Genomic DNA, 16,161 nt, shown 5'->3' on the forward strand with positions numbered 1-16,161 from the left:
CTTAAGGTTGAGTAAGAGCTGCTACCCTGGATAGAAACACACTTTCAGGACTTGTTACAAGACATAGATCCAACAATCGACCAAGAGAGTTTCGAATATAATTAACTTACGACAACGATAATTCGTAAATAAAATCATGGAGAGAAGGATATCCGATTTTTCTTCTGACGACCACGTTGTGCCAGGTATATTAAAATCACATAGAACTACCAATTGGTCCCTGTCAAACAGTTTATTTGAGATGGATTGGGTAGCAGATGATTCAGATATTCTGGGAATTCAGAAGATGGCGGAATATATGAACACTTAATATAAACTGATCGCATATGAATTCTGAGTTACGAGACTCGTCAAAAAGTAACTCCCCCGACCGCAATTAAGACTCCACCATCCCGTCTGGAGGGACGGTCATACCTATATATTGTGTACATACCTGGGAGGCTTCGGAGTTAAGTATCTCCGGCTTTAACCAAGTCTCTGTGAACACTATTATATGGGATGCAAAGGAAAGGCCATCACAATACAATTTGGTTAGTTTGCTACGCAAGTCTCTAGCATTTTGATAGGAAATAGTAAGATTCGTTGTTAGTTTTTTTAAGGAAGATGGAGAAGATGAGGAGGCGGATGGTGCAGTTGTCTGGCCACGTGAGGAAAGTTTAATTCCCACGGATATTTTCCTATTTTTGATCTTAGCTTCGAACTCTTTTACCACCTTACTATCCGGCCAAAAATCAACCGAACATATGGTCGAAAAGAGCTCGTTTGGGACAGTTATCTTGAAAGATGATATGTCCCTAGCGTAAGAGAAGTTAAATTTTTCCACTTTTATATTATCGGCTTTTGTTTTCTCTTGTATATACCGCTTGCCATTCCACCTCCACCCGCAGAATGAATGGGACCAGTCTGCTGCCAAGCACCATGGGCAACCTCCTCCACCTCCTCGTGTTCAAAGCGCTTCAGATAGCTGCAAAAGCAACCGTTCCCACTGATCAGCTGCGTTAAATGGAACGTTACTTCGCCATGCTTCCCTTCTACCCACGGCTTGAGATTAGGAATCAGCCGCTGCGTCCAGCGACTCTTTAGCCCGTTGCTCCACCTGTGCTGCCATGTCTCCAGGCTGCGCTGCCTTGCTTCTGCTTCTATTGAACTCTTGGAGCAGGAGGAGAGGCTTCTACAGTGGGTTTGATTGAAGACCAAGCTTGCGTGGCCACATGGGTCAACAAATTTGCGCAAACTTCTAGCTTTTATAGTTCCTGAGATCTCGACGATCATACGGACAGACGGACATGGCTAGATCGACTCGGCTATTGATCCTGGTCAAGAATATATACTTTATATAGTCGGATATGCTTCCTTCCTTTTACTCTACGAGTAACGAGTATGATTTAAGCTGCAACTTGATGACTCGTGCAACTCATGCTCCCGTCCATAATCCTAATCCTCTCACGACTTCGGTAATTGAACATGATCCAGACCATTTAAGAGTAATCCCTGAACAAACCCTGATCGAACAGACTCACCCACAGGCTGGTATCGGGTTTCTTAAGATCCCCTCAAGGTCACACAGCGTGCCTGCTCCGAAAATACTTCCATCTCCTACTCCCAACCAGCCGGTATCCACCGTCACGGACAGAATTGTACCAGGTGGTCTGGTTCTTGCCGATATCTGGGCAGGTCCATGTACAAAAAGACGTTGTCATTGCATAGTTTGTCAAAACTCATCATGATTTCGCTTAAAAACTAGCGAATTGCAGCATGGACATTTTGGCTAAGTTGATAGTCCACAGCCCGGACTCCATGATGCTCCACAGCACAATCTATCTACACGACTTTGAGTCCGACGCGTCGAACTCGCCGGCCTTTGCGATGACAGAAGCTCAGCGCTACGAAACGACTCATAAAATATTTTTCCAATAAGAAAAAGTTTTTGGTTTTGCACATGATTTATTTTTATAAAATTGTATACGTTTAATCATTAATATTACAAGTAATTAATTAATATCAAATATGCAATTAGTTATCATTTAATTTCACATTATTTATTTTACTGCGCTGTGTATGTGTTCATAATTGTATATTGCTGCCGATCGATTCGCATCGATGGACTACTTTTAATTGGTGATATCTCGCAAATTTCTGCAAATCTTCGTTAATGTTTTATTATTAGGTGTAACGTTTTATTGACAAAGTCATGTGGTGTGGGGCAAAGAACAAAATAAATAGAGTACGAACTAACCAAATGAAATGTGTGTGAAGATTAAGAAGAATAATAATATAATAAGCACCCTCGATCTGTGCGATACTACCACATACTAGATGATATAAAGTTATTGCCGGGTAGGGGGAGGTGTGTGGCGGATTGGGAGGTGTACACTTTTGGGTTATTGTGCGTCTGGACCTCCTCCCTTCGTATTCCCAACGTAATGGCAAAAGGGTCTCTGAATCGATCGAAAGTACACACAAGCAATGAGCAAAACAAGGACAGGTGAACTAATCATATGCATACATAGTACATACAATATATTTGTTTTACAATTAATAATTTACAAATCGACAACCATGGCTGCTAGAGAAAATCATAATTCCGTAAATACTAAAACCTCTTCGAGAAGGACGCGGGCGGGTTGGATTGGCTGCTCTTCGATTTTCGCTATCGCTGGATCGTTTTATCATCTTTAAACTTGAGTTATATACGTATATATATTATCATGCCTAGGTATATTTCGTACACGCTGTCGTCATATACTTTATTTAATAACTGTTTCATAATGCAATTTGTGTTCTATTCCATTATCGCGCTTATTCGGTTAAAGGGAGCCGGCTGCTGATTGATTTTCCAGGTTGATTTAGATGTCAGTTAATGTCCGCTCGTTCGGGGTCCCGCTTGTACTCGAACCTAACAGGAGTTAAGAAAACTACTACCTCGTAGTTACCACCATAAACCACTACCGTGTAGTCGTTGCCACCATGCCGCTTCAGTGCCGAGCGCACGTTGCCACGTCAAAGCAGACTGCACCTGGACAACCAACTGTCCTTCGTCCGACTGTCCATCGGTTTCAGCTGATGGCCGCCCTTGGGTGGGTTGTTCGCCTCCTGCGCACACAAAGGATTTAAATGGTTAGCCACAGTGAAAAAAGCCGCTTTGTCCGAGTCTCGCCACCCGCACACTCACCATTCGCTTTTCCGTTTTCGCTTTGATATCACTGGCTAGGGTGAGGAAGGCTTCTTCCACGTTGATGCTGGCTTTTGCGGAGGTCTCCATGAACTTGATGCCATACTCGATGGCCAATTGTTCGCCGCGCTCCTTTGAAACCTACAACGGGTGGGAAATTGCTTAATTATCGGCGTTATGGACAGACAGCTTTATGAAGATGAAAAGAATATTGCGCCAAATCATTGCCAATCCCTTATTGGATTTAATAACAAATGATTAAACACTAACTGAATTTACCATACCTGTCGCTTATCGGTCAATTCGCACTTGTTTCCCAACAGCATTTTCTCGACATCGGCGGAGGCGTTTTCCTCGATATTCCTGATCCAGTTTTTGATGTTCTCGAAGGACTTCTCCTGGGTTATGTCATATACCAGCATGATGCCCATGGCACCTCTGTAATAGGCCGTGGTGATTGTGCGAAAACGCTCCTGGCCGGCAGTGTCCCTGGAAAATGATTGGAGATATAGGTAATTAGAGAATACAGATCAATTGCCTATTACTTACCATATCTGCAGCTTAATCTTCTTGTTATCTAATTCAATTGTTCTAATTTTAAAATCGATACCTGCAAAGAGAAAACAGATGAGCATATATATACACACACATGTACGTTTGCTAATTAATTTAAATAATTTGGCAAGAGGCTAAACCTGTTTGGTCGGAACCCATGACATCGCAGCCAAAATAAGAGACGAAGAGAACCGAAATCCACAAACCACGCAATTAATTTAAACAATGTCGTTAAGTAAATGCCCCAAAATTGGAAGTGTCGCGCGGAAAACGTGCCAAAAACGAAAATAAACAATTATTAGCCACGAGCAGAAATGGGAATCGCTCCACTTTTGTGTTTACAAGTACGGGAGAGTATAGTGTGCACGTCAAATATTATTGTGATTATTATTTGAATAAGCTTGAAATTATAAGCATATTGTGGTTAAACTGCCACTTGAAGTTGTACTGATGATGATTCGAATTTATTAAAAAGTATTTGCTGTGTTTCGTAGGAAGGTTTCACTGTACTCGTACGGGAACAACTACTTGGATTCCCTCTGAGACTGGGCATAGGCCTGCCCGTTGGGTATATAATAGGGCATTCCCGATTCGGCGTGCGACGGGCCAGTCTCGTATCGGAACAATCCGGCTTTTGAGGCGATAAGAGCAGCGAAAGTACAAAGACTCTGGGTACTCGGACTGAGTACTTACTTCTTACGCTTTCCTATGCGGGTGTGAATCTCAGGGCGAGATAAGGCATCCGGATATGTTCCTTACGGGGAAATCTTAATAAGCGCGAGAAATCAAACAGGGTGGAAACAACAATATTTATGACAAATGCCCGGATGGGGCAGGAAATAAAAAAAGAAAAGAGGAGAACTCTGACATTTTATGAGTCACTGGGCCAGAAGCTCGGATTCCCAATTGCGAATGAGTTCATGCAAACGAAGGTGTTATAATTAATAACAAAAAAAAAAGAAGAATCGGAAGACACGATAAACGCGGATGATGGCACTCACCTATTGTGGATATAAACGTTGTGTTGAAGGCGTCCTCGGAGAATCGGAAGAGGATGCACGTCTTGCCCACTCCGGAGTCACCGATCAGGAGCAGTTTGAACAGATAGTCGTAGGTCTTGGCCATTTTGTGTGCTTTTGCGGTAGGATCACAGTATCTGGCCCGATAATAGTGCTTAGCTGGGAGTTAGGGTAAGGGTTAAGGGTGATGCACTGTACACGTCGTCGTCTCCTTAATCAACTGACTGACTTCCTCTCCGATTCTTGGCTAATAACACTAATCACGATTATGCCCCATGCGTGCCGTTTAGCGTATGTATGTACATATAAACTATACCCAGACGTAACCGCACAAATCCACAATCGAATTGAATCGACTCGAATCGAAAACGTATAGTTTTTTCCTTCTCTCCGCAGCGCAGCTCTTTTTCTCTTGGGTGTGTGTGTTGTGTTTTCGATTTCGGAGCCGTGTCAAAAATGGCGACGTAGTTTTAAGACCTTTTTGTTGTCTGCGCCCGAGTTTCGGTTTTCGTGCGGCGGCTTTTCCGGTGGGCAAATGCAAAGGCGCTCGCTACGCAGTGCGAGTGTACGTTGGTTTGTTGTGGATATTACGTGGAAATTAAGTTAATTACTGCTTTCTAATTACGCCCGTACAAAAAATATGAGTTTCGATAATTCGTTGCTGCGCAACACTGGCGCGCCGTCGCCTATCGATAGCTTATCGTGCGATAGGGAAAACAGCTGTTTCCAGTTAGTGTTGGAAAGTGCGCGAACATAGAAAGAAACAGAAGAAAATAGCACAAGACAAGAGTCAAAAAGACAGGTGTATATTATATATTTACATACATATATCGTCGTGATCCTGCACCTGATCCTCAACAGCAGCCGATTGTTCCGCCCGCGACTGTGAAGTGAAGTTGAACAAATGTGAAAAGTGGCGTCGCCAGACGCAGCAGCAGGCGGAGCCCCAGAATCCATTGAGTTGCACCCCCGCAAACAAGAAATTCTGGACCATGGGCACCAAGGAGTCCAAGCACTCCAATAGCGTCAGCTACGAGGATTCGGTGAAGCGCGGTGAGTCTCCTCCGGCTGGTTACTTGTGGGGCCGTCTCCCAGCCGCAGAAAATAGGTCACTGCTAATCAAGAAAACAGAACCCCCTGCGAGAGCAACAACAACGTACAAGCAGGTGCAATCGATTCCATTGTGTTGTTGCGCCCACGTCTTCTGACCAACGGGAATCACCACTGACCCCCAACCGCCTCCACCATCCTCCTCGTGCTCCGCTTAATCCTATCTCTTGCAATTATCTACTGCCATTCCAGTGTGGCTTCTTTATTTCATGTGCATGGGTATTTGCGTCTCCGCCGCCAGTGACGTCACAATAGAAAAGCTCACCGAATGGGGTGGCCAGTGGGAGGTGTGCGCTGGGTGGGTGAGAGACAACAAAGCAGCGAAGGCACATGAGAAACAGTTAGACAGCCAGTGGAGTGCAGTTCACGCTTAGGGTGACTGCAATGCGCGGATGCGGATGTCGCTGCGAATGCGGTTCATTTCAAGTTCAGCATGTCATTCCAGTGTTCATTTCAATTCGCACTCTCTGGGCAAAGGTCTTCTGTTAAAGTATTTTATAAAGAAGCCTACTTCACATATTTTTTTGATAAAGAAAGGGGAGCATTTTGGTTTTCGATTTCCCAATTGGAATAACCATAGGAAAAATGTTTGAAAATAAACAATTCATTGGGCTTTTAATTCTGCATGTCATTTGCTTATTTCTCACAATTCCTATTTAAGTGGAATATGTTCAAATAGGAAAAGGAATTACTTGCTGATAAGCCGAAAAAAAGTAGAAATTTATTTACAAAGTCTGAAAATCGGAATGTTCACTCTTCTCCAAATATTTTATAATAGTGAACCAGCAATCAAATTGGTAATCGTCCAAAAGAGTTAAGATTATTTTAGCCAACTTGTCCACCCATTTTCGCCCCAAGCTCAATGACGTTTAGCTTCCCTTACTGCTTTTCACTTACTTTATTCCGCCTTCCCTTTGCGCTGGCAATCATCTAACTGCTGGTGTTGTTATGGTTATGGTTGCTTATTTGTGGCCAGGCGGCCCAGGCAGAGTTAAGAAAACGAGTGTCGCTGATAAGGCTCACTCCCCCGGAACACCAGCACTCCGGACCACCCCTCCAGCACCCACCATCACTGGTGTGGGGCGTGCGACCAGGTGCGTGTGCTTCTTATTAGCCACTCCAACCGGTTCCAGTAAAACCAAGGGGGAAAGTGAGGACTAGCGTGCAAGTGTGTGCGCGGTGGTCAATAATCGCAGACTCGAGTTGCAGTTGACATTCAATAAAATGCCGTTTCCGTGACGTCGCATAATTCGCCTGCAATATTGCCCAATCAAGTGGGGAATGTATTTTCGCGCCCGGTTTGGCGCTTATCAGTTGGCTCTGGGTTCTCTCAACCGGATCGTTGAAATTAAAATGGTTTATTTATTGTCAATTTAATTGCGCTTCTTGTGGCCTTTTATTTCCGACATTAAATAATCGAAGTTATGAATTATAAGCAAACGGGGCATGAATGAAAACTGTTCAATAGGCATATAAAAACGTATATTCATTTATTCATCGTACCATGTAGTACATTCAAGATGAAGTAACATAAATTAGCATACTATTGAGAATGCACAACGATATTAACGATATCCGTTTCTTATCATTTTCTGACTTAAGTGCGAAACTATTTTAAAGTATCGTTGGTTGTGTGCGTTATGCTGCTTTAATTCCACGGAATATGATTCACAATTATTAAACAAATAAAATTAACTTTGTGGTGGACTTCGGGATACCCTCTTCTTTTCTTAACTTATTTATAATTTATATAATTTATCGTTTTGGGACAGCAAATATTTATCGTTAGATAACATAATATCCATGTTACCTTCTATTGCACCGCTACCCACAAACCTTTTGCTTTTTAGGTAATTAGTGAAAAATCAATTACTGATAATGGTTAACTAGGTAACAACGGATCTTAATACCATAAGTAATAAAATTGATAAATGAGCTCGTAAATGATGTTTATTGATATTACAAACAATTGCAGCGAATGTATTTGAATTGGGTTTCTATACTAAACCTTGTGTTCCCAATAATCAGTTCGTTATGGTCGGCACGTCGGTTGGTGTGAAATCGAGGTCGTAAATCGCATTAAATGAGGGGGTTACCAGGAATACCGGCTATTTATTAGAGGCACATGGGATAATCCCTACCGCAGCGTTACTCATTCGCCGATTTTTATTCCAGTAAGCGACGTGGAGCTTCGCCGCCTGAGAGATGCCTTCAAAAAGTCAGCGGGCGTGGGCAGGAACTTCCTCAGTCGGAATGCCTTTCAGCAGGATGTGCTGTGCGAGGGAGTGCCGCCAAAGATCGTGGACATGTTATATGCCGCCTGTGGTGGCACCCAGCGTGGCATCTCCTTCAACGACCTGCTCTGCGGTCTGGTCCTGATAACTCGTGGTACCCAAGCGGAGAAAACCAAGTGAGTGTGCCATAATGTGCAAGGCTTAATTGATTTTAGCTAACTACTACTACTTACTTACGTTTTAGATTCCTGTGGAACCTCTACTGCAACGATGCTGGCACCTTCATCATCAAGACGGACTATGTACGCAACGTCAATCTGGCTCCCTTCGAGAGCGTCTCCCTATTCGCGCAAAGCGAACGCGTCAATTTCGAGCAGTTCCAGGACTGGATCATAAAGCATCGCAATGCCACGGTCCTCTCCAAATGGCTGCTGTCCGACAACTGTGTTAGCCTCACTTCGGAGCTGGAGACGCCAACGTTCTACCAGAGCCTCGCTGGAGTGACGCATCTTGAGGAGAAGGTGAGAATGTGCAACTGAGGCTAATCAACACATTCGAGCGAATCATTTCGTGGGAAATGCAATTTATAAATAATTTCCGCTGGGTTCCGCAACTGTTTTGTTATCCGCCACTGAATTTACCTCAATCGCCTTTCATTCCCGTTCTTACGTTTGACTAGTTCATACTGAAACCCCGTTCAATTCTTTTGCAGGACATTGGCGATTTGGAAAAGGAGTTTTGGCGTTTGAAAAACACTTCCCAAAATGGCCAAATCGACTTGCAGTTCCTGGGACCGCTGATCAGCCCACCCATACCAAAGAATGCTCTAGCAGGTCTATTCAACGCCTTTGATGAGAACCGGGATGGACACATCGACTTTAAGGAGTTGTGTTGCGGAGTAAGTGCCGCCTGCCGAGGACCGGGTGTTGAAAGGACACGATGTAAGTAGTAAATACTTTTATCATTCCTCTATTGAGTATCAATTGAGTAATAAACGCCTACCCACAGTTTGCTTCAAAATCTTCGATGTGGATCGAGATGGCGTTCTTAGTCACGAGGAAACACTGCAGATGATCAATGTTCTGCTATTAGTGGCCAAGGAAAATCGGGAGTCCCAGCAATACAAGGATCTGACCAAACAGCTGGTGATAAGTGATCTACTAGAGTTTGGACAGAGAAGAAGTCCGGATGGAACGCCTAGTAAGCTAACCCGAGACAATGTCTCGCTGACCGCTGAGGATTTTATGCTGTGGACCGTACAGTGTGATCTGAGACTCATGCAGCCCTTGCTGGACCTCATCTTCGAGCTTTGCCACATCGTCTTTGGCCTGTGGCCCCAGTGCAAGCACATGGAGAACGATATTGTCCGGGGATGGCTGCGACGGGAGGAGCGCAGGCCGTACCGCGTGGGACAGTTTTGGTACTTGATCACGCATGACTGGTGGCTCAGTTGGATGCAATACACTCAGCACACGGCGCACACCTGCGACTATTGCAAGCGCACCGCCAGTCAGCGGACAGCTGTTGATGAGGCACTCGTCTGCGATGAGAGCTTTAACACCCACAGCCCGGAACAGCACGACAGCTACTCCCTGGGTTCCGGCACGGGATCGGCTTCCGGTTCCGGGTCGGCGAGTAGTGGCATCTCAGCTGGACGGCATTGCGGACCTGTGCGACCAGGGCCTATTGACAACAGCAACCTGATCACCGCCAATCCGTTCCGGAATGTTCGGACACTCACCGGCGAGGGTGGTCACCTCAAGCGGGACACACCGCTGGTGCAGAACCACGACTTTGAACTGGTGCCCAAGTCACTGTGGAAGGCATTGAATCGATGGTATGGCGACAACCTTCCACTGCCACGACAGGTAAGCTAAGAAAACTATTTAATCAGAAACGTTTACTTACGAACTTAATTTGTATTCCTCCAGGTCATCCAACCACCCAACTCCGATGTGGAACTGGAGCTATACCCGCTGAACCTTCGAATCCTGCTCCACCAGGCGCAGCCATCCCAGACAGGCGTAGGCGGAGGCACTCAACTTGGTAGCTGGGGCTCCACGGTGAGCGGTGGCTACGGAGTGCTGGCCTCAGGAGGCGGATATGCCGCCATCGCAGCGAGCAGTGTACTCCAACCGCCGAAGCGATACTTGGCCTACACGGCCGCCTTCAGCCGACTGGCCACGGTGCGCCAGGTGGGCGAGTTTTTGTGCGAGCAACTGCGTCTTAAGTCAGAGGATATCCGGCTGTGGCACGTTCCACAGCTGGACAACGGTGCCATACTGCTAGAAGAGGATGCCATGTGCCTGAAAGAGCTGCTCATTCGGGACAATGACCAGCTGTTGCTGGAAATCCGCAACAAAGATTTGACCTGGCCGGAGGAACTTGGCTCCTTGGCCACCGCTCAATGTGGCCAGGGTGCGGGAACACCGGGCGACCGGCGTCGCTTAACACGCAGTTCAATTATGTCGGTTCATGCCCCCGGAGCCACAGGCCTGCACAACCTGGGCAACACCTGCTTCATGAACGCCGCTCTCCAGGTGCTGTTTAATACCCAACCACTGGCACAATACTTTCAGCGAGAGATGCACCGCTTCGAGGTGAACGCGGCCAACAAACTGGGCACAAAGGGCCAGCTAGCCATGCGCTATGCGGAGCTGCTTAAGGAGGTTTGGACGGCCACGACTAGATCTGTTGCGCCGCTCAAGCTACGCTTTTGCGTCAACAAGTATGCGCCGCAGTTCGCCGGTGGAGGTCAGCACGATTCCCAGGAGCTGCTGGAGTGGCTGTTGGACGCTCTGCATGAAGACCTGAACCGGGTGATGGAGAAGCCGTACAGCGAACTAAAGGACTCGAATGGGCGCCCAGACAAAATAGTGGCCGCCGAGGCGTGGTCCCAGCACCACGCCCGAAACCAGTCAATTATCATTGATCTGTTCTACGGCCAGTTGAAATCCAAGGTCAGCTGTCTGGGTTGTGGACACGAATCGGTGCGATTCGATCCCTTTAGTCTGCTCAGTTTGCCGCTTCCGGTAGAGAATTATGTCTACTTTGAGGTCTTGGGTGAGTAATTCGTAGTTGAACCCAATACTACTACGTTTAATATATTATATTATTAATTTAATGAATTTCTTATTTGCAGTAATTCTGTTGGATGGAAGCGTTCCAATCAAATATGGTTTTCGCCTGAACTCCGATTGCAAGTACTCGCACCTGAAACACAAGTTGTCCACTATGTGCTCCCTGCCGCCAAATCTAATGCTCGTCTGCGAGCTATGGAACTCACAAATACGCCAGGTGCTGAACGACGACGAGAAACTGCGGACGCAGAGTGCCAAGGAGCTGTACGTCTATCAGCTGCCGGAACAAAGTGTGCGAACCCGATCCAACTCAGGTCTCAGCATGCACATCGAGCAGGGTCTTAAGGACATACAGCGCAGTTCCGGTAAGTCACCTAATGGAATAGTAGATATATGTGTTTCTACACTTTCGAACTTTCAGCTCTGATCACGAGCGCCCAGGACTCGCTGTCCTCGCTGAGCACTTTGCAGACGTCCAGCAACCGCGCCTCGTCACGAGTCCTTTGCAACGGCCACGTTTCTGGCCTGGAGGTCGAAGGCGATACGGAGGTGGGCACGGATGTGTCGCAATGCAACAGCAACAGCAATTACAATCCTATCGTAAGCACTTACAGCGGAAACGGAAGCGGGGACAACCAGGTGCACGAACTGCTGCCAGATGAGGCCGGAAAGGTAAGCCGGTGCTTTGGAAAGAGAGAGTGCATGCCCCACAGCCTATTTTGCTTCAAGGTATGGCTTCTAAACTATATTAACATATACGTATTTAATATCATAGATTTACGCCCCATCTATTTGGGGCCATATCGAATTCTAAAATTCAGAGCTTCAGAACTTTCCTTGCCTAGGATAGCGAGCTTGCTGCTCAGCGGCGAAACTGCTGCTACTCGTATGATATATCGTCGGGTCGTCCTTGAATGCGAATGCGAGATCGGAAGATCCGAGATCCGCCAAGATTCCGCCTCCGTCTGCTTCTCGATTGTCACTTTACAAGCGTTTAATCTAAATATATTAAATACACTATGTTAAATGAACAGTTGCCGTTTGCTGCGTGGTTTGTGGGCTTCCCTCTTATTTACTCAAAAGTACTAGCATACTCTGTATATTCTCCCTACTTTCGTATTCGCACACTTCTACCAAATTGATATCAATTATTTGTAATATATACATTCTTCCTTCTACTAATCACTTTGTTGCTGGCCTTATTCTATAAACTAATGTAAATTATTTGCTTAAACCCAATCAAACACTTCGAATCACTTCTCGGCTATCCTTGGAAATCTCTTTGTTGTTGCTGGTTTTCAAGTTGGAAGCTTGTGAATTATTATTTTACTCGTAGTTTTTGGTCATTCTCAAAGCTTTGCGATGCCATTTCCATATATTGTGTTTGTTTTTAGAAAGTTTTGAGTATCCGAAAAGAAATACATTTTCTTAGCTTGTTTGTTAGATGTATTTTAATGTATTTTTGGATATAGATAGATCTATCTTTATGTATTCAAGTTGTAAACTTTCTTTAAACATTTTAAAATTTTAAAACTATTTAAAATTCCCATATTTCACGTGTCTTTGATGTAATTTTCAGTTGTATTTTAAATTTCAGTAAAAAAACAGGTTATCTTTCGAGACCTGTATAAAACCTAATCCAAGTTAATTGAATAGCTACTTTTTTACACTCCACCGCCCTCACTAAACAACTAAAAAAAAACCAACAAGTTAATTAAAACACGTTCCATAAACAATTTGTACATTTTAAAGTTGATTTGGAGTTTTAGCGTTTACCGTATAGCTATTTTGTAAATTTTAAAGTAGATTGTTCCATGGTTAATAGAGCTCCCAAAGCTTCAATTCACGACTACACCCACCTAGTCCCTTTAATAACTAACCCTGTATCAGCACAACTTAAGTCTAATACCAACTCTCGGTGCAGGAGTCGCTAATCCTGAGCTCCAGTCCGGAGAACACATTTATGCACGGCGCTGCCGCCCAGCAGAAGCGCGTATCGTCCGCCAAACTGCTGCACACGGAGAGTAACACCAGCTCCATGTCCTACACGAATCATTCCGGCGAAAATTCCATGGAGAGCTCGCTGACCGAACCTATTCCATTGGCGGACCTGGAGCCGGTTAGCAGCCGTAATGGCAGTGGCAGCGAGGACTGCTCCTACCGGACGTCGCCAAACGATTCCAGTGGCCTCAGCACGGGCCACACCCTGGGCGCCAGTTTGGACGTGGACGAGCAGGCGGAAGAGGGCAACGCGGATGAGCAGGATCAGCCGGATCAGATCACTACCTCGCAGCCGGAGACCAGTAGCGGGGTCTACTCTCGTCGCTCCTCCCAGCCGCCGCACAAGGCGGGAAAGTATTTGGTAGCCGTGCATCGAAAGATAACGCGGCACGACAGCTACTTCCTTTCCTACCACAAGACGAGGCCAAGTCTCTTTGGCGTTCCGCTGCTCATTCCGAACAGCGAGGGCGGCACCCACAAGGATCTTTATTGCGCCGTGTGGCTGCAGGTGAGCAGGCTGCTGAGCCCATTGCCTGCCACCACGGAACAGGCAAATCATGCCGCCGATTGGTGAGTATGTCCAGCTGTTTGCTGCGTCTGTTTACTAATCGTTTCTGTATACGCAGTGATGACAGCCTGGGCTACGATTTCCCCTTCACGTTGCGTGCCGTCAAGGCAGATGGACTAACCTGCGCTATTTGCCCTTGGTCAAGCTTCTGTCGCGGATGCGAGATTCGCTGCAACAATGATTATGTACTCCAGGGAGCCCTGCCGCCCATCAATGCCGCCGCCAGTGCGTAGAGACCTTCAAATCCGCTTGTCGTTGCTAGAAATAAGCATTCTACTTTCACTTGCAGGTAATACATCAACGCCAAAAATGAATGCTAAATTCCCATCGCTACCAAATCTGGAGGCTAAACGGACGCCGGAATACACCGCCTCCTTGTCGTACACACCGACAACCAAATACTTTGAAGACTTTACCATTGCCATCGATTGGGATCCGACCGCCCTGCACTTGCGCTACCAAAGCACCTTAGAGCGTGTATGTAGACTCGACATTGTTTTGTCCACGGGTGACTTATATTTGTAATTTTGTAGCTGTGGGTGGATCACGAGACCATTGCCATAAGTCGGCGGGAGCAAGTGGAGCCCGTAGACCTGAATCATTGCCTGCGCGCCTTCACCTCCGAGGAGAAACTGGAGCAGTGGTATCACTGCAGTCATTGCAAGGGCAAAAAACGCGCCACCAAGAAGCTCCAGATCTGGAAGCTACCTCCAATATTGGTAAAAGCCTAATCGCCAAATGCCGAGTGAAATGTTATTAACCATTGCTGTTCCTCAGATTGTCCACTTGAAGCGGTTTAACTGCGTCAACGGCAAGTGGGTGAAGTCACAGAAAGTGGTCCACTTCCCTTTCGATGACTTCGATCCTACTCCGTATCTGGCCTCAGTGCCTCAGGAGACGATACTGCGACACAAGGAGCTGCTGGAGCTAAAGAAGGATGCAGAAATGACGATGGCAACCAACGAAGTTGTTAGCGAATTGGACGAGATTGATGCCCCTAGTAAGGAGGATAAGGAAGAACTCCCCAATCAAACGGGGTCAACAAAGGCTACGGCTTCACCACCGCCCACAGGGAATATTCTGCGCCAGAGCAAGACCAAAAATGCTGTCCGACGACAACGCCTCATATCGACGAGTCTCACCAAAACGCCCATCGTGGATGGCGAGTTCGAAGACTATCACCAACACCGACTTAAACCAGATGTGGATGAGTTCGATCCCAGATACCGACTCTATGCTGTTGTGGTGGGTGTAACCTATGCCTTTAATCCTCCCGAATGTGTGATAACCGTATATCTTGTTTTGCAGTCTCACTCGGGCATGCTGAACGGAGGTCACTACATTTCCTATGCATCGAATGCAACTGGTTCCTGGTACTGCTACAACGACAGCTCCTGCCGCGAAATATCCCAGAAGCCGGTCATCGATCCAAGTGCTGCATATCTGCTGTTCTACGAACGCAAGGGCCTGGACTACGAGCCGTACCTACCGAACATCGAGGGACGGACGCTGCCCAATACCGCCAGTGTGCCACTCGAGGTGGACGAGACCGAGGGAGAGCTGAAGAAGCTGTGCTCAATTTCCTAACTGATGTCGTGGACATCGCGGCTATGAAGATCTATATTTTTCCATCTTATGCGTTCTGTTCTAGAGGGTTTGTGTTTTGTTTCGAAACGCGTATTTTTTGTTATTTACTATTCTAAGCCTATTTTGATTTTCAGCGATAGTTGATTGATTAGCCCCTAATTAGTTTTAGGACCAATGATTTTTCTTTGCCGAAAATTGGGTAATGCATGTAATATACAATATTCATATTTAGCTCGTAGATGATATGTTATATTGGTTGGCCAATGTGGAGTTTAGTTTGTTACGCCGAACAAATCCATTCTCAATAGTTTCTTGTTGCTTTGTTTTTGTTGTATATAATTTAAACATTTTAATTGTATTAGGCCAGCTTGGCCAGTTTATTATTATTTATGCCAGACCATGTCGGGGAATTCCATTTAATTTGTAATTATTGTTGTAAATAACAAGCGGAAGTGAAACCCGAACGGCTAAACGTTGTGGACAGCTTGATTTTATCCATTGATTGATCAGCAATATCAAGATGTTACGAATTTCATCCCAAAACTCGCAGACTATTGTTGCTCTACTCAAACGTATTTACATGTATTGGATTGGCTTGTGTGACGCGCCGAGCAGATTCGGTTCGAAATTAGTATTGCGCTTATCAATTATGACTTCAATATGTCTAATGATTATGTATTTGATATTTACAAATTATATATATACACCCACAGATATATATATATATATATACATGCGGAACTTAACTAATTTATATTAATATACATGAACATGATGATATATTCGAAACGAAAAGCTATGAATAAAACAACTTTTAACGCTTGAAATAAATTAG

General features: G+C 45.5%; 2 protein-coding genes across 3 annotated transcripts; one reads left to right on the forward strand and one right to left on the reverse strand.

Annotated features, from left to right (window-relative positions):
* Nucleotides 1–2,486: 2,486 nt before the first annotated feature.
* Nucleotides 2,487–5,414, reverse strand: LOC6619413 (ras-related protein Rab-8A). Its single transcript, XM_002043592.2, has 5 exons — nucleotides 4,729–5,414; nucleotides 3,722–3,782; nucleotides 3,457–3,661; nucleotides 3,173–3,313; nucleotides 2,487–3,093 (listed from the first exon to the last, which is right to left on the reverse strand). The coding sequence occupies exons 1-5, from the start codon at nucleotides 4,850–4,852 to the stop codon at nucleotides 3,001–3,003; spliced, it is 624 nt and encodes a 207-aa protein (XP_002043628.1). The 5' UTR covers nucleotides 4,853–5,414; the 3' UTR covers nucleotides 2,487–3,000.
* Nucleotides 5,415–5,486: 72 nt separating this feature from the next.
* Nucleotides 5,487–16,153, forward strand: LOC6619414 (ubiquitin carboxyl-terminal hydrolase 32). Of its 2 annotated transcripts, none has more exons than XM_032719751.1 (14): nucleotides 5,487–5,799; nucleotides 8,032–8,266; nucleotides 8,335–8,611; nucleotides 8,803–9,031; nucleotides 9,099–9,958; nucleotides 10,022–11,153; nucleotides 11,233–11,535; nucleotides 11,592–11,899; nucleotides 13,095–13,741; nucleotides 13,798–13,964; nucleotides 14,029–14,216; nucleotides 14,273–14,458; nucleotides 14,517–14,984; nucleotides 15,048–16,153. In XM_032719751.1, exons 1-14 carry the CDS (start codon nucleotides 5,739–5,741, stop codon nucleotides 15,324–15,326), a joined length of 5,340 nt encoding a protein of 1,779 aa, XP_032575642.1. In that variant the 5' UTR covers nucleotides 5,487–5,738; the 3' UTR covers nucleotides 15,327–16,153. The 2 variants fall into 2 exon arrangements, with proteins under 2 accessions (XP_032575642.1, XP_002043629.1); XM_002043593.2 differs by having other exon boundaries at nucleotides 11,592–11,842.
* Nucleotides 16,154–16,161: the final 8 nt, after the last annotated feature.

Source organism: Drosophila sechellia, chromosome 3L, assembly GCF_004382195.2.
Source record: "Drosophila sechellia strain sech25 chromosome 3L, ASM438219v1, whole genome shotgun sequence".
Taxonomy (NCBI): Eukaryota; Metazoa; Arthropoda; class Insecta; order Diptera; family Drosophilidae; genus Drosophila; species Drosophila sechellia.

What these genes read in the sequence shown, in the direction of transcription:
- LOC6619413 (XM_002043592.2), bottom strand. Translation starts at nt 4,852, where the DNA reads ATGGCCAAGACCTACGACTATCTGTTCAAACTGCTCCTGATCGGTGAC. An exon ending in AATTGACCGATAAGCGACAG is followed by an intron (nt 3,314 to 3,456) that starts GTATGGTAAATT and finishes CACCCGTTGTAG; the next exon opens with GTTTCAAAGGAGCGCGGCGA. An exon ending in CGAAAACGGAAAAGCGAATG is followed by an intron (nt 3,094 to 3,172) that starts GTGAGTGTGCGG and finishes TTGTGTGCGCAG; the next exon opens with GAGGCGAACAACCCACCCAA.
- LOC6619414 (XM_032719751.1), top strand. Translation starts at nt 5,739, where the DNA reads ATGGGCACCAAGGAGTCCAAGCACTCCAATAGCGTCAGCTACGAGGAT. An exon ending in CGAGGATTCGGTGAAGCGCG is followed by an intron (nt 5,800 to 8,031) that starts GTGAGTCTCCTC and finishes TTTTTATTCCAG; the next exon opens with TAAGCGACGTGGAGCTTCGC. An exon ending in GGACATACAGCGCAGTTCCG is followed by an intron (nt 11,536 to 11,591) that starts GTAAGTCACCTA and finishes TCGAACTTTCAG; the next exon opens with CTCTGATCACGAGCGCCCAG.